The sequence below is a fragment of the Heterodontus francisci genome, chromosome 15 (assembly GCF_036365525.1).
Source record: "Heterodontus francisci isolate sHetFra1 chromosome 15, sHetFra1.hap1, whole genome shotgun sequence".
Lineage (NCBI taxonomy): Eukaryota > Metazoa > Chordata > Chondrichthyes > Heterodontiformes > Heterodontidae > Heterodontus > Heterodontus francisci.
Window position 1 is genome coordinate 97,458,079 of NC_090385.1, and position 25,410 is coordinate 97,483,488.

A 25,410-nucleotide genomic window follows, 5' to 3' on the forward strand; every position below is an offset into this window, starting at 1 on the left:
TGAAATATACAGGGGGTCACCTGGACCAGGTGAGGGAGGCTGAAATATACAGGGGTCACCTGGACCAGGTGAGGGAGGCTGAAATATACAGGGGTCACCTGGAACCAGGGTGAGGGGAGGCTGAAATTATACAGGGGGTCACCTGGACCAGGTGAGGAGGCTGAAATATACAGAGGGCGACCTGGACCAGGTGAGGAGGCTGAAATATACAGGTGAGGAGGCTGAAATATACAGTGATTGGTGAGAAATATTGGGTGGTGGAGGAGAGAATCATAAGGAGGCCATTCAGCCCAAAGTGTCTACTTATCCTTATTTATTGTAACAAAACTATTCATCTTTCTCGAACACCTGTATTTTATTTCCCCTTAACCTTCTGTGTTCCACAGAGAACAACTCCAGCCTCTCTCGTCTCTCCACATAACTGAAGCCCCTCATCCTAGGACTATTCTGTAGAAGAGCAGGACAGATCTCCCCTGTGTCTTGACCAACATTTATCCCTCAAACATCACCAGAAACAGATAATCCATTAATTTTCTCATTGCTGTTTGGGAGCTTGCTGTGCACTCATTGGCTGCCATGTTTCCTATATTCATCAGGTTAAAGGCCAGACCAAGGTGAGGGTAATGTAAATGGTCAGGGAAGAAATACAGTTATTGAACATAACCAAAAAAAAAAACCGTTCGCTCTCTTTTTCGCAATAATTCAATGTACATAGCATCATAGCATCTGAAACAATACAGTGGACACGAGGCAATAATTTGTAGTGAGGAGCGAGATGTATTAGAGTTAACTGAAACATGGCCACAAAAAAATAGGACTGGCAATTAAATATTGTGGGATATAATGCATTTAGAAAGGATAGGGAAGGGGTGGTGAAGGTAGTAGGGGTAGTTTGTACTAGTTAGAGGTGTTTAATCAATCTCCAATTACATAATGGCAATAGATAAAAGGGTACATAACTAACATTAAGATAGATGCGGAATCCAGATGGAATTAAGACGGGATTAAAAAAGGGATCAGTCACATTTAATAGGGATCTACTTCACTCCTTGGAATTGTGGTATGGAAGAGGTGGGAAGAGATGGGTTTCTCCCGGTACCATGTGCTAGTGAGTATAGGGAATAGGAGGATAGAGCAGATGAATGCGTGGCTGAAGAGATGGTGCAAGGAGGGAGGACTTCAGTTTCCTGGATCACTGGGTCTGTTTCTGGTGAAGGTGGAATCTTTACAAGTTGGATGGGTTGCACCTGAACCAGAATGCAGCCTGTGAAACAGCAACTCTGACAGCACCCTCCTAGATTTCTGCATTTAGCTGCACATGTGCAGACTCTGGAAGTTGCTGACTCGATTTGGTACGTAATAACATTGAGCAGTGATAACCTCATCATGATTCTCAGTACAAAATCCAGGCCAATAATCAGGGGAACTATGGACCAGTTAACTCAATGTTGATGGTAGGGAAAAGGAATGGAATCTTTACTCAAAGATGTAATAGAAAAAATCTCAAAATTGAAAATATAATAAAGAATAGTCAGCACAGATTTCAAAAGGCCTCGTTGGATTAATCTTATTGAAGTTTTGAAGAAATAATGGAGTAGATAAAGGTAATGTATTAGATGTGATACACTTGGGTTTTCCAAAAAAAACCTTCAATTCAGATTCAGCATAGTCGGCTCACAACTAAGATCAGAGTATGTGGAGTCAAGGGACAAGTAGAAGGATGAATAGCAAGCTGGCTAGAAAACAGAATAAGGGTTAAGTGTGGTTACTTAGATGGGCAAAAGGTAGGCAGTGGTGTTCCACAGGGATCAGTGCTAGCAGCATTATTGTTTACAACTTACATTAACTATATGGACTCTGGAATTGAAAGGACAATATCTAAATTTGCAGACGACACCAAATTGTGGAGTGTAGTTAATACAAAGGAAGACTGCGACAAAATAAAAAATATTAATAAACTTGCTGAATGAGCATGTAAATTGCAAATGAATTTCATTGTTGATAAGTGAGATGGTGTATAAGGAGGCCACATACTGCTTAGATAATGTGTCAAAATGGGGTATAGGAGCAAAGGGATCTAGGAGTACAGATCACTAAAACTTGGGGAACCAGTTACTAAGACCATAAAGGCAAATAAAGCATTGGGTCATTTCTAGGATAGAATTGTAAATTGTCATGCATCCTGTGAATGAATAAAGTAAAAAAAAAAATCATGGGGAAGTACAGAACGTTCAGTCGTCTCCAACTTCAAGCAGCAGTGTCCAGGGATAGAGAGAAGGCACAGCAGAACAAGTTAAACTTGCACAGAACCTTGGTTAAGATTAAGAAAGGTAGATTTGGAGGAAATGTTTCCATTGTGGGGAAAATCAAAACCAGAGGCCATAAATAATAAATAGTCCCTGTTAAATCCAATAGGGAATTCAGGAGAAACTTTTCTTTTTACTGAGAGTGGTGAAGTGTTTTGTGTGTGTACTTGTCGGTGTTGGAATCTTGTGTGGGTTCCGCTTCCTCTAGCTGTTCTGCTGTGCCTTCTCTCTAAGCTAAAAGTTTGAGGAAGTGGGGGAATATAAAGGGAAGGTCTGTGATGGGATGGAGGGCAGCAGTGATTAAATGATTAAAGGGATGATGGTGCAAGGCAAAAGGGGGTGATACTAGGACAAGTAAGGGAATGAATGATGGGTCTGGAGGAGATTTAAATGGCAATTGCAGAGGGGGAAGGAAGCATGAACAATCTGGAAAAGCAGAGAAGCTCCTGTCGCCCGGAATGGTGAGGAGGCCCTATTACCAGATCTAGCCTGGTCATCCAATGTCATAAATGACCAGATAATCGATTTTGTGTTGTTGGTTGAGAGATAAATATTGGCTGGGACACAAGAGAAATCCCCTACTATTCTTCAAATACTGCTGTGGGATCTTTTACATCCACTTGAGAGGACAGAGGGCCTTGGTTTCGTGTCTCATCGGTCACTGGAGTGTCAGCTTAGAGCTAGATTTTGTGAAAAATGTTCAGGAGTCTTGGCATTTTATCTGGTGGACCCTGTGTAGAAAATGCTGTCCCTCTCCTGTTCGATGTAGTGAGCAGCTCTACATGCAGATGGCTGATATCATGGCAGCAGAGGGCTGGAAGGATGTTGGCTACGATTACGTTTGTATCGATGACTGTTGGCTCGCTGCCACGCGGGATGCCAACCACCGCCTGCAGCCCGACCCCCAGCGGTTTCCCAGTGGGATGAAGCGGCTTGCAAACTATGTGAGTACAGCCTTTGTGTGTGTGTGTAAACCCTAGCATTGACCAATTGGGCCGAATGGCCTGTTTCTGTGCTACATTCTCTGATTCAAGTGTCAGTAAGAGAACGTTTAGGGGACAGTGACCATTGTATCATAAGGTTTAGGCTGACTATGGAAAAGGACAAAGAACAAGCCAGATTAAGATTAATTAACTGGGGCAAAGCCAACTTCAATGGGGTAGGAATGGATCTGGGACAAATAAGTTGGAGTCAAAGGTTGGTAGGAAAAACGGTAGCTGAACAATGGGCTACCTTCAAAGAGGAGATAGCTCAGGCACAGTCCAGGTCTATTACCTCGAAGGGTAAACAATCCCAGAGCTCCTAAAACAGAAGAACTAGAGATTAATATAAAGAAGAAAAAGTGTGCTTATGACAGATGCCAGGTAGAAAATACTGTGAGAACCAGGCTGAATATAGAAAGCCCAGAAGGGAAGTGAAAAAACAAATAAGAGAAGCAAAGAGTATGAAAAGAGACTGACAGCTAACAAAAGGGAATCCCAAAGTTTTCTTTAGACATATAAATAATAAAAGGCTGGTAAAAGGAGTGGGGCCAATTAGGGGACCATACAGGGGATTTACACATAGAGGCAGAGGGCATAGCTGAGGTATTAAATGAATACTTTGCATCTGTTTTGAGTAAGGAAGAAGATGCAACCCCGGCAATGTTGAAAAAGGAGGTAATTCTGACACTAGAAGGGTTTAAAATTGATAAAGAGGAGCTATTAGATAGGCTGTCTGTACTTAAAGTGGATAAGGCACCAGGACCAGATGAGATGTATCCAAGAATACTGAGGGAAGTGAGGGTGGAAATTGCGGAGACACTGGCCATAATTTTTCAGTCTTCCTTAGACTTGGTGGTGGTGCCAGAGGACTGGAATGGCTTTCTTAAGGGAAAATCATGTTTAACTAACTTGTTGGAGTTTTTTGAAGGTAACTGAGAGGGTTAATGAAGGTAATGCAGTTGATGTGGTGTACATGGACTTTCAAAAGGCATTTAATACAGTGCCACATAACAGATTTGTGAGGAAAGGTATAGCTCATGGAATAAATAGGACAGCAGCAACATGGATACGGAATTGGCTGAGTGACAGGAAACAAAGAGTAGTGGTTAATGGATCTTTTTCAGGCTGGAGGAATATTTGTAGTGGAGTTCCCCAGGGATCAGTGTTGGGACCCTTGCTTTTCCTGACATATATTAATGACCAAGACCTTGGTGTACAGGGCACAATTTCAAAGTTTGCAGATGATACAAAACTTGGAAGCATTGTGAACTGTGAGGAGGATAGTGTAGAACTTCAAAAGGAGAAAGACAAGTTGGTGGAATGTGCAGACAGGTGGCAGATAAAGTTCAATGTGGAGAAATGTGAAATGATACATTTTGGGACAAAGAACATGGAGAGACAATATAAAATAAAGGATACAATTCTAAAGGGGGTGCAGGCACAGAGGGACCGAGGTGTATATGTGCATAAGTCATTGAATGTGGCAGGACAGGTTGAGAGCGCGGTTAATAAAGCACACGGTATCCTGTGCTTTATTAATAGGGGCATAGAGTACAAGAGCAAAGAAGTTATGTTGAACTTGTATAAGACACTAGTTCAGCCTCAGCTGGAGTATTGTGTCCAGTTCTGGGCACCACACTTTGAGAATGATGTGAAGGCGTTAGAGAGGGTGCAGAAAAGATTCACAAGAGTGTTTCCAGGGATGAGGAATTTCAGTTATGAAGATAGATTGGAGAAGTTCGGACTGTTTTCCTCGGAGAAGAGAAGGCTGAGTGGTGATTTGATAGAGGTATTCAAAATCATGAGGGGTCTGGACAGAGTAGGCAGAGAGAAACTGTTCCCACTCATGAAAGGATCGAGAACGAGAGGGCACAGATTTAAAGTATTTGGTAAGAGAAGCAAAAGTGACATAAGGAAAAACTTGTTCACACAGCGAGTGGTTAAGGTCTGGAATGCACTGCCTGAGAGTGTGGTGAAGGCAGGTTCAATTGATGCATTCAAAAGGGAATTAGTCAGTTATATGAAAAGGAAAAATGTGCAGGGTTAGGGGGGATTGACACTAGGTGAAATGCTCATTAGGAGAGCCAGTGCAGACACAATGGGCCAAATGGCCTCCTTCAGCACTGTAACGATTCTGTTATTCTCTGAATTCTCTGTGGCCTTTACGTGAGGCTCTGCTTGCTGATCATCATGTTGACTTTGCCCCTCTCCCTCCTGACGCAGGTCCATTCTAAAGGCCTGAAGTTGGGCATTTATCAAGATGTGGGGACCCATACCTGCGCTGGGTACCCAGGAAGTTATGGTTACTACGAGCTGGATGCTCAGACCTTTGCTGATTGGGGAGTGGACCTCCTAAAGTTCGATGGCTGCAATTTCATCAATTTGGACATGCTGATCGAGGGTGAGTTGAGGGGCTGGCATAGAAGCGGTGAGGGGTCCACATGATCTTTGTGCCCAGGGCTCCATGGTTTCTCAGTCCTGTTAACTGGTGTCACTTTGTTTCACTCGAGCCACTACAAGAGAAACTGCAGAGCTAAGATTTAAAAAAAACTGATGCTGATCCTGACAGTATCCAAGTAAAATGGATCACAGCAGTAAATGTAATTGTGTTTAGGTGGGGTTTGGTTTAAGTGATTGTCTTAAGGTTACGTTACCAGGTTAAGCTCTTGGTCAACATTCAGCGGGTTCACAGTTTGACCTGTGGCATTGAGGCTAATGCCCAGGCAATACATGATTAAACTCAGGCAGCCTCTGTCCTTGGGTAGCCAACTGGCTCCAGCCTTGGTCTTGCCTCCGTGTCTTCGGAGTGCCTGCGGTGAGGTGTTTTGTGTGTGCGCGCTTGTCTGTATTGTCATCCTGTCGTCCTGTTGCACCACATGTGGGTTCTGCTTTCTCTAACTGTTCTGTTGTGCCTTCTCTCTATCCCTTGCCATTTCAGCTTGAAGTTGGAGACTACTATATATTCTCTACTTCTCCGTGAACATTTTCTTTTTAACTTATTCATTCTCGGGATGTGGGCATCACTAACAAGGCTGGCATTTATTTCCTGTCCCTAATTGCTGTAGAGAAGGTGCTGAGTGCTGCTTGAAACCATTGCTGTTAGATAGGGAGTTCTAGGATAAAGTGTTGTGACCTCTATAAACCTTCTAACTGTTCTCTCGTTAAACCTGCTCAATAAATAGAAGTCTCTGGCTTTTAACAAGTCCTCCAAAAAACCTCACTGCTAAGATGTATTGCTCCCCCGTTCCTTACAGTAACAGGAGGAGGCTGTTCTGCCCCTTGAGCCAGTTCTACCATTCAGTTAGATCATGGCTGATCTGTGTCTTAACTCCATTTAACATTGTACCATTTAGTTTATATTGTGTTGCAGTCAAGTGAGGAGGGATTAAAGGGTTTCCCTCTCTTCCCTCTCCGAGTTTGACCACAACAGGTTTAATCCTTTCTTAAGGTGGATGTACTAGCCAATTCGGTGGGTGTTTGGTTCTTGTTATGATCATAGCAAGTAAGTAATCAGACAGGTTTTCTTGAGTTTAACAAAGAAAGAGGTTATCTTTATTGTACCTAAACCAAAGTAATAAAAATAATAAACAATGTGCCAACTATCACTCACTCACTAACACAGGTTAGAATGGGGAAAGGTAGATTGATTGAGTTCGAGTCAATAGAAAAAAGGGGTATACTGTCTGTGGGGTTTGGTGATTCAACTGGCTTCTAGCTGAATTCGGTGGTCTTGAGGCTTTTAGTTTGAAGAGGTAGGCGACTGGTACGGTGGATCTCTTTGGAGACAGTGATGCAGATTTCTTCTAACTGTGTTTCTAATTATAGCCAGAGTATGCAAAGGTGGTCAGTCAACAAGCAGGATTTGAAAGTTTTCAAGCTGGAATAGAGAGAGAGAAAGAGAGAGACCCCCGCTTAGGTTCTGCATGTGTCAGAGTCTAGTTGATTCTCCTCTGCTGCAGAGAAAACACCAGCTTAAAACCACAGATGGGGAGGGGCTTGTCACATAATAGTCACTCAGTGATTCGAACATAGCTGTTAGCCATATTTCCTCTTCTTGCTAAAAGAAATAGAACAAACAGTTCCCTTAAACTTCCAGGCTCTTGGGTTCTTGCTGAGAAATGAGCAGAAATTTTGTCTCCCTCCTCACGACATTGCAGTGTAGGATACAGTGTTGCAAATTAGGTGACCATCTTAAGCTGCCACTAAAGTCATCTTTCTTTTCAGCCGTTCCCTTTAAATTCCTTCAAAAAAAAAAATTCAGATCTCCAATCAGTGGATTAAAGAAAATTATCATTCAATAAAGCACATTGGCGTAACAATTTCCCCACTCCATTCTTTCTTCCAAAATGTGTCACTTCACACTTTTTTGCTTTTAATTTCATTTGCCATGTGTCTGCCCATGTCATCAGTCTATCTCCTCAAGTTTACTATCCTCTTCACTCTTTACTACATTTGAGTTCTGTATCATCTGCAAACCTTGAAATTATACCCTGTATATCCAAGTCCAGGTCATTAATATATATATCAAAAAGAGCAGTGGTCCCAATATCAACTCCTCAGGAACCCCACTGTATAGTTCCCTCCCTCCTGATAAACGATCATTCACCACTACTTTCTGCTTTCTGTCTCTTAGCCAATTTTGTATCCACACTGCCACTGTTCCTTTAAACCCATGGGCTTCAATTCTGCTAACAAATTAATACCTTCATCAAAGTTCATGTATATGGACAGCATGAATGCTCTCTGTTGTGTCACCAAAGAACCCAATCAATTTAATCAGATACAATTTGCCTTTAACAAATCTGTGCTGGCTGTCATTTATCATTGCTCCAGTAGAACTGACACCTTGCCAGGAGTCGTCTCACCCACTTCACCAATTCCTCTGAATCAAAAGGTTGGAGGTTCAATACCCACTCCAGAAACTTGAGCAGCTACTCCAGTGGCAGTACTGAGGGACAGCTACACTGTCAATGGTGCTGCCTTTCAGATGAGACGTTAAACTAAGGCCCTGTCTGCCTGCTCAGTTGGATGTAAAATATCCCATGGCACTATTTCAAAGAGGAGCCAGTGTCCTGGCCAATATTTATCCCTCAACCAACATCATAAAACAGATTATTTGGTCGTTATCACATTGATTCTTCTAGAGAACTCCTTCCTATTATCTCCTATCTATTTCCTATTTAACATCAGGTTTTTATGTATCAAACCTTTTATGGAACCAGTCCGTTGTAACATGAGCTTTCACTGAGCCCGTTTGTATGTGCATTTTGGCTGCTGCTCCGGACCCGAGCCCATCACTATTTCCAAGTTTGCTTTTTCTTATTTCTTATTCCCCTCCTAGACTGCTCTCTTCTATGGTCATGCCTCTTCTCAATTCTCCACTCTCAGGTACTCTGCCCTCCCAATTTCCTACCCCAACCCTTCAGTACTCCTCAACCTTCCTGCTCTCTTGCTACCGTCCCAGGGCTTGGCACACTCTTTGATAAGCCTACAGCTTCCCTCTGTGCCTGTCTTGGCATCCTCTGACAGGCTCATTACAAGCATCAACCTCAATTGTCCCATTCCACTTGCTTGTCAACTTCCCACCCAGTGTGCCCACTGCGGGCTGATCTTGCCAACCTCCTTCCTGTCCAACTCGCCCCTCCCACAACTGTCCCTGTGGACTCTGTCTGTGGAACAGCTCTCGTCACCCTTGTACACAACTCCCTCCAGAATGTCTGTTCACTTGTGAACAAGGCCCTTGCTATCCTTCAACTTATTGTGGGTGATTTCATCGACATCATGGCTTTAACGGAAACATAACTTCGGGGTTATGACACCTTGCTCCTTAATGAAGCCTCCTCACCTGGCGACATCTTCCACCACTTGCCCATCAAGACAGTCGCAGTGACACAGGTCACCAGATCACACCTTGGTCTGACACCCTTCTCCGCTGACACTTTCTCCTCCTTTGAGCATCTCACCTTGTTCCACCCCTCTCACTTTTCATTCACAATGATCATTCTCTACCGCCTTCGCAAGTACAATTAAAACATTTCATCACCAAGAAAGCTTCACTGCTTTCCTCCCTCAGCCTTTGTACCAAATGGCTTCCAAATGATTTCAACCTCCATCTTAACTCGTCATGCTCTCTCTCCTCTGAGTTCACTGTCGTCTTACCCTCATTAAATCTCTCCCTCCATGTAAACTCCTCAACCCATATTCATGGCCACCTGCTTGATCTTGCCCTCTCACATGGTATCAATCACAGAAAATGCCATTACTGATCACTTCCTTCTATCACTCTCCAACTACGTCCCCTTTCCGCACCCCAACCTGACCTCCTCCTGTATCTGCCCCTTGACAGAACTATCACCCAACTATCCACCTTTCAAACCCGCGACCTCTACCACCTAGAAGAACGAGGGCAGATGCATGGGAACACCACCACCTGCATGTTCCCCTCCAAGTCACACACCATCCTGACTTGGAACTATATCACTGTTCCTTCACTGTCGCTGGGTCAAAATTCTGGAACTCCCTTCCTAACAGCACTGTGGGTGTACCTACCTCACATGGACTGCAGCAGTTCAAGAAGGCAGCTCACCACCACCTTCTCGAGGGCAATTAGGGATGGGTAATAAATGTTGGCCTGGCCAGCAATGCCCACATCCCATGAACGCATTAAAAAAAAAATTCACTGACAACTGCACTTTCAAAATCCCAACTATCTAGCCTTTGGCCCTCTGTTTGCCACAACATTTCTGCAGCTACTGATTTGCTCAACCGCACCCTCATCTCACCTTTGATGCCCTGGACCTTAATAAAATCAATACCCTCTGTCACATAGCAGATCCCCCTGGTATGGCCCTCATCCCCATTGCCTTAAGTCCAAGGGACACAGACTTGAAAGGATATCATGGACAACTGGTTTAGCCATCCATTGTCAGATCTGGCTGGACCACACAAAACACTATTGGATCCTGCCCTTGTCTGCTAAACTGGTTGGTATCCTTCCATCTACAAAAGATGGACACGCAACAAACCATCCATTTAGGTGGAGTGTCTTCTCTTGGTGCACCTTTGTTGATGGCTGTGAAGGCCAATCCTTAAGAGGTAGGTTCTGCCACAAGTGCTGCATATGAAGCTGCCAAGTGACGCAGTGAGTTGTTGCTTTTGGCATTGGTGCCCATTGCCAAGCTGTTGTAGTCACTGGTCATCATTGCAGTGCACGCTAGTCCATGGTGGCAGTTGTCGCCACTTCCCTCTTTTGCCAGGTAGTGACTCCCAGGTGCAGTAGTTGACATTTAGGGCCTTCATGTCACGCTTTCAAACATCCTTGAAGCGGAGTTTTGGGCGCCGAACTGCTTGTCTGACCCCGGCTACCTCACGATACAGAAGGTCCTTGGCTAGACAACCATCTTCCATCCTGCGGGCGTGTCCGATCCACTGAAGCTGCCTCTGATTAATACCAACATACTTGGGAGCTCTGCCTTTGAGAGAACTGCCACATTTATGATTTTGTCCTGCCAGGATATACCCATAATGTGCTGCAGACAGTGAAGATGGAAATTATTGAGCTTCTTTTCCTGGTAGCTGTAAGAAGCTCCTGTCTGCTAAAACTGCTCACTATTCCAGGATCTTCCTGTACTGTAAACCATCTTCTTAAACCCGTGTCCCCTATCCCCTCACCTTCAACAACAAGTGCGAGGAGCTCATGGACTGTTTTGTCACTAAGATCGAGACAATCTGATCAGCTGCCTCTGCCGTTTCCCTCCCTCCCACTAGCCCCCTGGGTCAAACTTCCTCTCAAGCTCCCCCTTACCCCAGCCCTGAACTCACATTTTTCTCTCGTTTCTCTCCTAACTCTCCTCATGTTCTCTCCAAGCTCATCTTTTCCAGGAGACCCACCTCCTGCTCTCTCGACCCTATTCCCACTATATTGCTGACCCTCAACTTCCCCTCCTGGTCCCCATATTAGCCAATATCGTTAATGGTTCTCTCTCTTCAGGTGTTGTCCCTCTCCTTTAAGTCTGCCATCATCACCCCTCCCCTCAAAAAAATCAACCCTTGACCCCACCGTCCTTGCAAATTACCGCCCCCATCTCCAACCTCCCTCTCAAAAGTCCTTGAATATATTGTCATCTCCTAAATCTGTGCCCATCTTTCCCTGACCTCCATGTTTGAATCTCTCCAATCAGCTTTCTGCCCCTGTCACCATACTGAGACAGCTCTTACCAAAGTCACAAATGGCATCCAATGGGACTGTGACAATGGTAAACTTTCCCCCCCTCATCCTTCTTGACTTGTCTGCAGCCTTTAACACAGTTGACCACATCATCCACCTCCAGTACCTCTCCACTAGCCAGATGGGTGAGATTGCTCTTGCCTGGTTCCCTCCTTATGTATCTAATCATAGCCAGAGTATCACTTGCAATGACTTTCCACACCTGCACAGAAACTCTGGTGTCCCCAAATATCTATCCTTGGTCTCCGATTTCTCATCTACATGCTGCCTCTTAGCAACATCATCCGAAAGCACAGCGTTAGTTTTCACATGTATGCTGATGACACCCAGCTCTACCTCACCACCACTTCTCTCAACTCCTCTACCGTTGCTAAATTATCAGACTGCTTATCTGACATCCAGTACTGAATGAGCAGAAATTATCCCCAATTAAATAATGGGAAGACTGAAGCCATTGTTTCTGGTTCTCATTCCAAACTCTGGTCCGGAACTACCGATTCCATCGCTCACCTGGTAACAGTCTGAGACTAAACCAGTCTGTTCACAATCTTGGTGTTATATTAGATCCTGAGATGAGCATCTGACTACACATTCACACCATCACTAAGACAGCCTATTTCCACCTCTGTAACTTAGAGTCATAGTTGTACAGCACAGTAACAGGCCCTTCGGCCCATCATGTCTGTGCCGGTCATTAAGCACCTAACTATTCTAATCCCATTTTCCAGCACTTGGTCCGTAGCCTTGCATGCTATGGCGTTTCAAGTGCTCATCTGAATACTTCTTAACTGTTGTGAGGGTTCCTGCCTCTACCACCCCTTCAGGCAATGCGTTTCAGATTCCAACCACCCTCTGGGTGAAAACATTTTTCCTCAAATCCCCTCTAAACCTCCTGCCCCTTGCCATAAATCTATGCCCCCTGGTTATTGACCCCTCCGATAAGGGAAGAAGTTTCTTCCTATCTAACCTATCAATGCCCCTCATAATTTTGTACACCTCAATCATGTCCCCCCTCAGCCTTCTCTACTCTGAAATGCTCCAGCCCAGGCAACATCCTGGTGAATCTCTTCTGCACCCTCTCCAGTGCAATCACATCCTTCCTATAGCGTGGAGACCAGAACTGTACACAGTACTCCAACTGTGGCCTAACTAGCGTTTTATACAGCTCCATCATAACTTCCCTGCTCTTATATGCTATGCCTCGGCTGATAAAGGCAAGTATCCCATATGCCTTCCTAACCACCTTATCTACCTGTGCTGCTGCCTTCAGTGATCGATGGACAAATACACTAAGGTCCCTCTGCCCCTCTGTACTTCCTAGGGTCCTACTATCCATTGTATATTCCCTTGCCTTGTTAGTCCTCCCAAAATGCATCACCTCACACTTCTCAGGATTAAATTCCATTTGCCACAGCTCCGCCCATCTTACCAGCCCATCTATATCATCCTGTAATCTAAGGCTTTCCTCTTCACTATTTACGACATCACCAATTGTCATCTGCAAACTTACTGATCATACCTCCTACATTCAAGTCTAAATCATTAATGTACACTACAAACAGCAAGGGTCCCAGCACCGATCCCTGCGGTACACCATTGGTCACAGGCTTCCACTCACAAAAACAACCCTCGACCATCACCCTCTGCTTCCTGCCACTAAGCCAATTTTGGATCCAATTTACCAAATTGCCCTGGATTCCTTCTTAACTCATGGATGAGTTTGGAAAACAGAGGAAACAAAGGTTAGAAAATAAAGAGAGAGTTTGGCAGTGCTCAAGGGTATCTATTTCAGTGCAAGAAGTTTACCAGACAAAGCAGATGAGCTGAGGGCACAGATAGACACGTGGCAGTATGATATCATAGCTATTACAGAAACATGGCTTAAGGAGAGACAGGAATTGCAGCTCAACGTCCCTGGTTACAGGGTTTTCAGACATGATAGGGAGGGGGATAAGAAAGGAGGGGGAATAGCAATTTTGGTCAGAGAAACTATTACAGCTGTGAGGAGGGATGATATGTTGGAAGGTTCATTAAATGAGGCCATATGGATTGAGCTAAGGAACAAAAAAGGGGCAATCCCACTGCTGGGAGTGTACTATAGACCCCCAAACAGTCAGAGGGAGATAGAAGAGCAGATATGTAGACAAATCTCTGAGAAGTGTAAGAACAATAGGGCTGTAATAGTAGGGGATTTTAACCAGCCCAATATTAACTGGGATAGTTTTAGTGTGAAAGGAATTGAGGGAGCAGAATTCTTGAGGTGCATTCAGAACTTTTTTGTCCAGTATGTAGCAAGTCCAACAAGAGAGGGTGCAATTTTAGACTTAGTTTTAGAAAATGAAGATGGGCAGGTGAAAGCAGTGGCAGTGGGAGAGCATCTTGGTGGTGGTGATCATAATTCAGTTAGTTTTAACATAATTATGGAAAAGGGCAGAGGTAGAACAGGAGTTAGAGTTCTCAATTGAGGCAAGGCCAATTTTACTAAACTGAGGAGTGATTTAGCGAAAGTGAACTGGAAACAGCTACTTGAAGGTAAATCAGTGTCAGAACAGTGGGAGGCATTCAAGGGGTTCAGAGTAAATATGTTCCTACAAAGAAAAGGGGTGAGACAGTCAAATCTGGAGCCCCATGGATGTCAAGGAGCTTACAGGGTAAGATAAGGCAGAAAAGGAAAGCTGATGTTCGACACCGAGAACTCAATACTACAGAAAGCCGAGAGGAGTATAGAAAGTGGAAGGGTGAAATCAAAAAGGAAATTGGGAAAGCAAAGAGAGGGCATGAAAGAATATTGGCAAGCAAAATCAAGGTGAACCCAAAGATGTTTTATCAATACATTAACAGTAAGATGATAACTTAGCAGAGAGTAGGGCCCATAAAAGACCAAAAAGGTGACCTATGTGTAGGAGTGGAAGATATTGGTATGGTTTTTAATGAATACTTTGCGTCCCTCTTCACGAGAGGGGGAGGATGCAGATATTGTAGTTAAGGAGGAGGAATGTAAAGTATTGGATGTGATAAACATATGGAGAGAGAAAGTATTGATGGGATTAGCATCCTTGAAAGTGGATAAATCCCCAGGGCCAGATGAAATGTATCCTAGGCTGTTAAAAGAAGCAAGAGAGGAAATAGCAGAAGGTCTGACCATCATTTTCCAGTCCTCACTGGATACAGGTGTTGTGCTGGAGGATTGGAGAACTGCTAACATTGTACCTCTGTTTAAAAAGGTAGTCAAGGATAGACCGAATAATTATAGGCCAGTCAGTTTAACCTCAGTCGTGGGCAAATTATTGGAATCTATTCTAAGAGACAGGATAAACTGTCACTTAGGCACAGGTTAATCAAGGATAATCAGCATGGATTTGTTAAGGGAATATCTTGTTTGACCAAGGTTATCGAATTTTTTTTGAAGTAACAAGGAAGATAGATGAGGGTAGTGCAGTTGATGTGATATACATTGATTTTTAGCAAGGTTTTTGACAAGGTCCCACATGGCAGACTGGTTTAAAAAAAAAAAAAAAAAATCCTATGGGATCCAGGGAAATGCAGCAAGGTGGATACAAATTGGCTCAGTGGCAGGAAACAAAGGATAATTGTTGATGGCTGTTTTCACGACTGGAGGGCTGTTTCTAGTGGCGTTCTGCAGGGCTCAGTACTTGGTCCCCTGCTTTTTGTGATATATATTAACGATTTGGAGGTAAATGTACGGGGCATGATCAAGAAGTTTGTAAACAACACAAAGATTGGCCTTGTGGTGGGTTGCGAGGAGGATAGCTGCAGGAAGATATTGATGGTCTGGTCAGGTGGGCAGAAAAGTGGCAAATGGAATTCAACCCAGAGAAGTGTGAAGTGATGCATTTGGGGAGGTCAAACAAGGTAAAGGAATACACGATTATTAGGAAAATACTGAAAAGTGTAGAGGAAGTAAGGGACCTTGGAGTGAATGTCCACAGATCCCTGAAGGTAGCAGGACTTGTTGATATGGTGGTTAAGAAGGCATATGGAATCCTTTCCTTTATTAGCCAAGGTACAGAATATAGTCTCACCCCCTCTGCACAATGCCCTTGAGGTGGCTGTGGTGGGGACGAGACGGTTGCCCCCCACCTTCTGGAATGTGTCTTTGCAAAGCAGATGTGGAAAGAGATGCAGTGGTTTTTATCTAGGTTCATCCCAAGCAGCTCTGTAACTCAGGAGTCTGTGCTCTACGGGCTGTTCCCAGGGACGCACACCAAGACAAACATCAACTGCTGCTGGAGGACTATCAACTTGATGAAAGACCCCCTTTGGTCTGCCCGAAACTTGCTGGTCTTCCAGTGCAAAGAGTTGTCCACCACCGAATGTTGCAGACTGGCACATTCCAAGGTCCAGGACTACGTGCTGAGGGACGCACTAAAGCTTGGGGCAGCCACAGCAAAGGCTCAATGGGGAAAGACCACAGTGTAAGGTCCCCCCCACCAAGCTGAACAGAGGGTCTGGATCCATGGAAAACCCCTCGAACTGTATCCGGAAAATGTTTGCTGTAAAATATACATGGCATGTAAAATGAAATGGAAGGTTTTTGAGGCAACTCACTCCTGTATTGAAGGAAACTGATCTCCTTTGCACTCTTTGTATTGTCTGACTTGGTACTGTTTGGAACTGTTTGGTAATGTATTTTTTACAGATTTTTATGAATAAAGTATATTTTAAAAATAAAAAAGGTATAGAATATAAGAGCAAAGAGGTTATGCTGGGACTGTATAACTCATTGGTTAGGCCACAACTTGGGTACTGTGTACAGTTCTGGTCACCTCATTACAGAAAGGATGTAATTGCACTAGAGAAGGTACAGAGGATATTTACGAGGATGTTGCTGGGACTGGAAAAATGCAGCTATGAGGAAAGATTGGATAGGCTGGGGCTGTTCTCCTTGGAACAGAGAAGGCTGTGGGGAGATGTGATTGAAATGTACAAAATGTTGAGGGGCCTGGATAGAGTGGAGGTGAAGGTTCTATTTACCTTAGCAGAGAGGTCAGTGACGAGGGGTCATAGAGTTAAAGTGATTGGTAGAAAGATTTGAGAGGAGATGAGGAAAATCTTTCATCCAGAGGATGGTGCGGGTCTGGAACTCACTGCCTGAAAGGGTAGTTGAGGCAGAAACCCTCAACTCGTTCTGAAGGAGTCTGGATATGCAACTCAAGTGCTGTAGTCTGCAGGGCTATGGACCAAATGCTAGAAGGTGCGATCAGCATAGATGGATCGTTTTTCGGCCTGCACAGACGCGATGGGCCGCCTCTTTGTGCCTTAAACTTTATGATTTGAAACTGAGATTGATTTTTGGGCTGTAAGGGAATCAATGAATATAGGGTGGGAAAGTGGAGTTGATGTACTTGATCCGCCACGTTCCAACAAAGGGTTTAACCTGATGTCTTGTCCTCTGGGTTTTCAGGTTACATGAACATGTCACTGGCCTTGAATCAGACGGGGCGAGATATCGTGTACTCCTGCGAGTGGCCTTTCTACCTGTGGCCTTTCAAGAAGGTATTGTCCACCTACCTGGCTCAGTGTCATCCTTGTTCTCTCATTGCACCAAGGAGCAATCGATGTACATGAGGTTTCCAAATACATGAGGCCCTGTATACTCAACCTAGTTGTTCAAACACATCCAAACTCCTACGAACATAGGATCAGGAGGAGGGTATTCAGTCCCTTGAGCCTGCAATATATAATATATTTATTAATTCTTGGAATATGGGCACCATTGGCTAGGCCAGCATCTATTGCCCATCCCTTGGGCAGGTGATGATGAGCTGCCTTCTTGAACCACTGCAGTCCATGTATTGTTGATACACCCACAGTGCTGTTAGGAAGGGAATTCTAGGATTTTGATGAAGGAACGGCGATATAGTTCCAAGTCAGGATGGTGTGTGGCTTGGAGGGGAACTTGCAGGTGGTGGTGTTCCCATGCATCTGCTGCCCTTGTTCCTCTAGTTGGTAGAGGTCACAGCTTTGGAAGGTGCTGTCAATGGAGCCTTGGTGCGTTGCTGCAGTGCATCTTGTAGATGGTACACACTGCTGCTACTGTGCGTCGGTGGTGGAGGGAGTGAATGTTAGATTACGTCTGATCTGAACCTCAATTTCATTTACCCATCTTTGCTCCATAGCTCTTGATACCCTTACCAAATACAAATCTATCTATCACGTCGTGAATGGTCCAATTTCCCCCAGCATCCACAGCATTATTGGGAGAGTATTTTCCAGATTTCCACTAACCTTTGTGTGTAAAAACGTGCCTCCTGATTTCACCCCTGAATGACCTAGATCTCATTTTAAGGTTGTGCCCCTTGTTCTGGTCTCTCCCACCAGGGCAAATGTTTATCTCCCCTACTGAATCTTTTTACCACTGTAAACACTTCAGTGAAATCACTCCTTCAATCTTCTCAAAGGAAAGTAAGCCAAATTTATGCAACTTGTCCTTGTAATTGAATTCTCCTTAATGTTTAGTTATGTGAATGTATCATTGTGAATATATCTAAACAAACTGCACAGTGATTGGCAATTCAGCTTTACAATGTGAGGGATTTGAGTGCAGACTTCAAGGCTATAGGCGCTGAGCTTGGTTTTAGTTTTTAAATAAATTGCACCAATTCTGCATTGCTGACTCTCTCCGTGATAAGATCTGACCCCTTTTTGCTATCAGTCTCCCAAACAGTATCTGATATTGTTTTTATAGTAACCCAGCTCCTTCACATTCTTGCACTATTGAGCTCAGTATTGACCCTTTCCCTAACTACCTGGTGAAAGGTTACAGGATAGTGTTTGACAGGACAGTGCAGAGGGAGCTTTACTCTGTATTGAACCCATTATTTTTTTTTTTTTAAAACAAATAAAATAAAACTCAAATCAAAATAGCATTGTCTGCATCTGTGATGCACTCCAGCCCCTGCGGTACCCAATAATTGTGGAAGGCCTCAAGCGAACCAGCGGACACTGCATGCTCCCTCTCCAAGGTTACCTGGGCACCAATGTAACCTCAGAAGAGGGGCAGGCAATCGGGGTGGATGGACCCCCAGACAGCCCACTGCCTGGACCTTTGAAATGCCACCTTGGCCAGGTTTAGGGACAGACTGACTCGGAGATCCTCCTCCCGACCCACCCACTCTACACCGGGTGCCCAAAGATCAGGAGCCTGGGGCTGAAGTGCAGCCAAAACCTGAGGAGCAGCCGCCTTAAATATTCAAGTAGAGGCTGCAACCTCGCACACTCCATGTAAACATGCAACACGGACTTGTCCAGGCCACAGAAATTACAGACAGCCTGGGGGTCGGTGAATCTACTTAAAGGTCTATTGCATGGGACAGCCCTGGTCCCCCATGTAAAGGGGAAGATTCCTGTGCAGAGTCACCTCCACCGGGGTCTCCCCTCACTGCCAGATGGCAACACGGACCACCACAGTGAGTCTGTGTGGCAGACAAGGGCGAGGAAGTAGGGAGTGTGCAGCAGCCAATACAGGAAACCCCACCACGCCGTGTGTAGTGGCATGGAGGGTATTTCCGAGAGGCAGCTCAAGTTGTGAGGAACCGGCTCCCGAGGAGGGTTTCGGGGCTGGGTCCGATGAGCAGATCTGGCCGAGTGGGGGTCCGCAGCACTCCACAGTCCCGAGCTCCATTGATACCTGCAGCGAGGGGCATCCCAGAAGCTACAGCTATTACTCCGCCCATTGGTCTGTCCTCTGAGCTGGCCGCCCGGACAGCCAGAGCCATTGTCTCCGCTGGCGGGGGAGTGCCCTGACTGGAGGCGACCATGTTCCAGACTCTGAATAGATCTGTGAAAGGCCAGCAATTCCCTCAAAGAGACACGGCTAACGGTTGCTGCCGCGAGCTGCATGTCATCCTGAAGGTAGTGCCCCTGGTGGAAAAAATAAGTCGCCAGCGCACACCATCTGGGAGGACGTTCGACGTACAGGTATCTCTGCAGGGTCTGAAGGCGGAGAGTCGCAACCTGGGTGCGGACACATCCCAGCGACTGGCCGCCCTCTTCAATCGGGGGACTCAGGACCGCAGCAGAGACCCAGTGTCTCCTTTTACCCCGGAAGAAATCAACGAGCTTCTTCTGGATCCTGGTGGCAAATGCAGGGGACGGGGCCAAAGTGACCAACTGGTACCACAGCATCGAGGCCACCAGTTGGTTTATGACCAGCGCTCGGCTCCTGTAGAAAAGCACTCTGAGCAGTCCTGTCCAGCGCCCCAGCCAAGTGGTGACTTTGGCCTCCAACTCCTGCTAGTTTGCTGACCAGGCTTCCTCAGCGGGGCTAAGTTGGACTCCCCGATAGAGGAGGTGCGTGGTGCTGCCACTGACCCACCAGGAGTCCGGAACATTTCTCTCAGGGTCTGAGGGAGAGGAAGGCTGGGAGGAAAGTTTTTTGCAGTTGTAAAATTACAGAGCAGTCTTACTGTTGGTCTTCTGGTTGGAGGGGGGTGGAGTGACGTCTTCACCTGGGACTGCTGAAGCTGCCTTCACTTTTCCAGGTGTTATCGCACAAAAATAAAGTCCCAGCAGTCACACAGCTTAACCTCCAACTCTCAGTTCACAATCAGCAGTCAGCTGAGACTCATCGTGCACCCAGTAGTCAGTGGTCCCAATCAGGCAGCAGCGAACCCCAGTTTTTTTTTTTTCGTTTTTTTTTAAGGTGGTCTTTATACCCCAGGCCCCTTTTATATTTTTCACATCGATGGGGCCTTTATTCCTCAGGCCCCCTTTATATACATATTTACAGTTTTAAAATAATTGTATTAAAACCAGATAAATAAACAAAAAAACTCAAATTAAAATGCCATTCGTGATGTCAACGATGCACTCCAGTCCCTGCGGTGCCCACCGGTCGCGGAAGGCCTCAAGCGTACCGGCGGACACCGCATGCTCCTTCTCCAGGGACACCCGGGTGCGAACGTAACCGCGGAAGAGGGGCATGCAATCGGGGAGGACAGACCCCCCCGACGGCCCGCAGCCTGGACCTGTGAATTGCCACCTTGGCCAAGCCCAGGAGCAGACCGACGAGGAGATCCTCCTCCCGGCCCACGCCCCTCTGCACCGAGTGCCCAAAGATCAGGAGCGTGGGACTGAAGTGCAGCCAAAACTAGAGGAGCAGCCCCTTCAAATACTCAGAGGGGCTGCAACCTCGCACACTCCATATATACGTGGAACACGGACTCGTCCAGGCCGCAGAAAGTACAGGCGGCCTGGGAGTCCTTGAACCTGCTTAAACGTCTATTGTACGGGACTGCACTGTGCAACACCCTCCCCGATGTAAAGGGGGAGGACTCCCGTGTAGAGAGACCTCCATCGGGGTTTCCCCTCGCCGCTAGATGGCAACGCGGGCCGCCAGGGCATGTCCGGCCGGCTGACGAGGGCGGGGAAGTGGAGAGTGTGCAGGAGCATCCCGTACAGGAAACCCCTCCGCGCCGATTGGAATGGCACAGAAAGCATTTCCGAGAGGCGGCTCAGGTTGTGCGGGTCTGGCTGCCGAGGAGGGTTTCGGGGCCTGGGTCCAATGAACAGTTCCGGCCGAGTGGGGGTCAGCTTGGCCGGGAGCGCTTCGCTTTCCCAAGCCCCCTCACCACCCGCAGTGAGGGGCGTCCCGGGGGCGTCCCGGGGGTTTCGGCTACTCCTTCGCCCACCGGTCCATCCCCGGAGTCGGCCACCCGGACAGCCGAGGCGCTCTCCTCCGCTGGCCGGGGAGCGCCCTGACTGGAGTCGACCATGTTCCAGACTCGGAATAGATCCCAGTAAAAGACAGGTATCTCCCTCAGAGAGGCGCGGCTAACGGACTCCACCGGGAGCTGCGTGTCGTCTTGAAGGCAGTGACACTGGTGGAAAAAATACGTCGCCAGCGCGCACCATCTGGGAGGACGCTCGACGTACAGGTATCTCTGCAGGGTCCGAAGGCGGAGAGTCGCAGCCTGGGTGCGGACGCACACCAGCGACTGGCCGCCCTCCTCAATCGGGAGACTCAGGACTGCGGCAGAGACCCAGTGTTTCCTCTTGCCCCAGAAGAAATCAATGAGTTTCTTCTGGATCTTGGTGGAGGGTCCTGCTCTGGAAGAGTCAGTACTGCATTGGGTGGTGCAGTTAAGTACAGACATTGGAAGGGAATGATGAGTTTGTATTGTGTGACTTACAGGTGATTCTGAATTTGATTTCATTTAGGAATTCACCAGTGATTCTCTTTTGTTCTTGTTTTTTCTCCAGCCCAATTACACAGAGATCAAGAAATACTGCAACCACTGGAGAAACTATGGGGATATCAGTGACTCGTGGGGGTCTGTGAAAAGCATCATTGATTGGATAGCGCTCCACCAGAGTCTGATTGCTCCAGTAGCAGGACCCGGAGGCTGGAATGATCCCGATATGGTAGGTGTGTTCCTGACCAGGTGTCGCTGTAAAGTTGCTGGATAAAACTCTGAGCCCCCCTCCCCTCCCCGAATAGACTCCTGGCCTCAGAACCTTGTCCAGCATCGGGGTGGGACGCAGACCCTGTTTTCCCCCAGCATCTGGATCAGGGTGGGACGCAGACCCTGTTCCCCCAGCATCTGGATCAGGGTGGGACGCAGACCCTGTTCCCCCAGCATCTGGATCGGGGTGGGACGCAGACCCTGTTCCCCCAGCATCTGGATCGGGGTGGGACGCAGACCCTGTTCCCCCAGCATCTGGATCGGGGTGGGACGCAGACCCTGTTCCCCCAGCATCTGGATCGGGGTGGGACGCGGACCCTGTTCCCCCAGCATCTGGATCGGGGTGGGACGCGGACCCTGTTCCCCCAGCATCTGGATCGGGGTGGGACGCGGACCCTGTTCCCCCAGCATCTGGATCAGGGTGGGACGCGGACCCTGTTTTCCCCCAGCATCTGGATCAGGGTGGGACGCAAACCCTGTTCCCCCAGCATCTGGATTGGGGTGGGACGCGGACCCTGTTCCCCCAGCCGTTAGATCAGGGTGGGATGCGGACCCTGTTCCCCCAGCATCTGGATCAGGGTGGGACGCAGACCCTGTTCCCCCAGCATCTGGATCAGGGTGGGACGCAGACCCTGTTCCCCCAGCATCTGGATCAGGGTGGGACGCAGACCCTGTTCCCCCAGCATCTGGATCAGGGTGGGACGCAGACCCTGTTCCCCCAGCATCTGGATCAGGGTGGGACGCAGACCCTGTTCCCCCAGCCGTTAGATCGGGGTGGGACGCGGACCCTGTTCCCCCATCCGCTGGATCGGGGTGGGACGCGGACCCTGTTTTCCCCCATCCGCTGGATCGGGGTGGGACGCAGACCCTGTTCCCCCAGCCGTTAGATCGGGGTGGGACGCGGACCCTGTTCCCCCATCCGCTGGATCGGGGTGGGACGCGGACCCTGTTTTCCCCCATCCGCTGGATCGGGGTGGGACGCGGACCCTGTTCCCCCATCCGCTGGATCGGGGTGGGACGCGGACCCTGTTCCCCCATCCGCTAGATCGGGGTGGGACGCGGACCCTGTTTTCCCCCCCACCCCAGCATCTAGATCGGGGTGGGACGCGGACCCTGTTCCCCCAGCCGCTGGATCGGGGTGGGACGCGGACCCTGTTCCCCCAGCCGCTGGATCGGGGTGGGACGCGGACCCTGTTCCCCCAGCCGCTGGATCGGGGTGGGACGCGGACCCTGTTCCCCCAGCCGCTGGATCGGGGTGGGACGCGGACCCTGTTCCCCCAGCCGCTGGATCGGGGTGGGACGCGGACCCTGTTCCCCCATCCGCTAGATCGGGGTGGGACGCGGACCCTGTTCTTCCAGCCGCTGGATCGGGGTGGGACGCGGACCCTGTTCCCCCAGCCGTTGGATCGGGGTGGGACGCAGACCCTGTTCCCCCAGCCGCTGGATCGGGGTGGGACGCGGACCCTGTTCCCCCAGCATCTGGATCAGGGTGGGACGCGGACCCTGTTCCCCCAGCCGTTGGATCGGGGTGGGACGCAGACCCTGTTCCCCCAGCCGCTGGATCGGGGTGGGACGCGGACCCTGTTCCCCCAGCATCTGGATCAGGGTGGGACGCAGACCCTGTTCCCCCAGCCGTTGGATCGGGGTGGGACGCGGACCCAGTTCCCCCAGCCGCTGGATCGGGGTGGGACGCGGACCCTGTTTTCCCCCATCCGCTGGATCGGGGTGGGACGCGGACCCTGTTTTCCCCCCCACCCCCCACCCCAGCATCTGGATCGGGGTGGGACGCGGACCCTGTTTTCCCCCCCACCCCAGCATCTAGATCGTGGTGGGACGCGGACCCTGTTCCCCCAGCCGCTGGATCGGGGTGGGACGCGGACCCTGTTCCCCCAGCATCTGGATCAGGGTGGGACGCGGACCCTGTTCCCCCAGCCGCTGTATCGGGGTGGGACGCGGACCCTGTTCCCCCAGCCGCTGGATCGGGGTGGGACGCGGACCCTGTTCTTCCAGCCGCTGGATCGGGGTGGGACGCGGACCCTGTTCCCCCAGCCGCTGGATCGGGGTGGGACGCGGACCCTGTTCCCCCAGCCGCTGGATCGGGGTGGGACGCGGACCCTGTTCTTCCAGCCGCTGGATCGGGGTGGGACGCGGACCCTGTTCCCCCAGCCGCTGGATCGGGGTGGGACGCGGACCCTGTTCCCCCAGCCGCTGGATCGGGGTGGGACGCGGACCCTGTTCCCCCAGCCGCTGGATCGGGGTGGGACGCGGACCCTGTTCCCCCAGCCGCTGGATCGGGGTGGGACGCGGACCCTGTTCCCCCAGCCGCTGGATCGGGGTGGGACGCGGACCCTGTTCCCCCAGCCGCTGGATCGGGGTGGGACGCGGACCCTGTTCCCCCAGCCGCTGGATCGGGGTGGGACGCGGACCCTGTTCCCCCAGCCGCTGGATCGGGGTGGGACGCGGACCCTGTTCCCCCAGCCGCTGGATCGGGGTGGGACGCGGACCCTGTTCCCCCAGCCGCTGGATCGGGGTGGGACGCGGACCCTGTTCCCCCAGCCGCTGGATCGGGGTGGGACGCGGACCCTGTTCCCCCAGCCGCTGGATCGGGGTGGGACGCGGACCCTGTTCCCCCAGCCGCTGGATCGGGGTGGGACGCGGACCCTGTTCCCCCAGCCGCTGGATCGGGGTGGGACGCGGACCCTGTTCCCCCAGCCGCTGGATCGGGGTGGGACGCGGACCCTGTTCCCCCAGCCGCTGGATCGGGGTGGGACGCGGACCCTGTTCCCCCAGCCGCTGGATCGGGGTGGGACGCGGACCCTGTTCCCCCAGCCGCTGGATCGGGGTGGGACGCGGACCCTGTTCCCCCAGCCGCTGGATCGGGGTGGGACGCGGACCCTGTTCCCCCAGCCGCTGGATCGAGGTGGGACGCGGACCCTGTTCCCCCAGCCGCTGGATCGGGGTGGGACGCGGACCCTGTTCCCCCAGCCGCTGGATCGGGGTGGGACGCGGACCCTCCCTGTCCTCCCCAGTTCTGGATTGGTGACTGATCCCCTACCCCCCTCTGAATGGGGATAGGAAGTGGCTTTCCCATGTTTCGGGGTGTGACAACTGTGTTTGTTTTGCCAGCTGGTTATCGGTAACTTTGGGCTGAGCAGGGACCAGCAAATCACACAGATGGCGCTGTGGGCCATAATGGCAGCCCCTTTGCTAATGTCCAATGATCTGCGGAACATCGACCCGGACTCCAAGGCTCTGCTTCAGAACAGATATGTCATCGCCATTAACCAGGATCCTCTGGGCATTCAAGGCCAGCGAATCAGCAAAGTGAGTAACACACCCGCCCTCTCACTCGTGCCCTATGTGTTACAGGTTGGGCCTCAAGCAGGGTTTTCCAGAAGCCTCTGGTGTCGAAGGATCACTGGCAGCAGAATCGAATGCCTCCCTCTGGTGCCGTGTGTCTGCTTTGC

At 49.1% G+C, this 25,410-nt stretch overlaps 1 protein-coding gene across 1 annotated transcript in view; it reads left to right on the forward strand.

The window, feature by feature from the left end:
• Positions 1-561: 561 nt before the first annotated feature.
• Positions 562-25,410, forward strand: part of gla (galactosidase, alpha) — a 28,135-nt gene continuing 3,286 nt past the window's right edge. The window contains exons 1-6 of the mRNA XM_068047891.1: positions 562-614; positions 3,076-3,250; positions 5,513-5,690; positions 16,942-17,033; positions 21,741-21,902; positions 25,070-25,267. Of these exons, the coding sequence (XP_067903992.1) occupies positions 577-614; positions 3,076-3,250; positions 5,513-5,690; positions 16,942-17,033; positions 21,741-21,902; positions 25,070-25,267 (843 nt within the window). The 5' untranslated portion in view covers positions 562-576. The remainder of the gene's footprint in view (positions 615-3,075; positions 3,251-5,512; positions 5,691-16,941; positions 17,034-21,740; positions 21,903-25,069; positions 25,268-25,410) is intronic.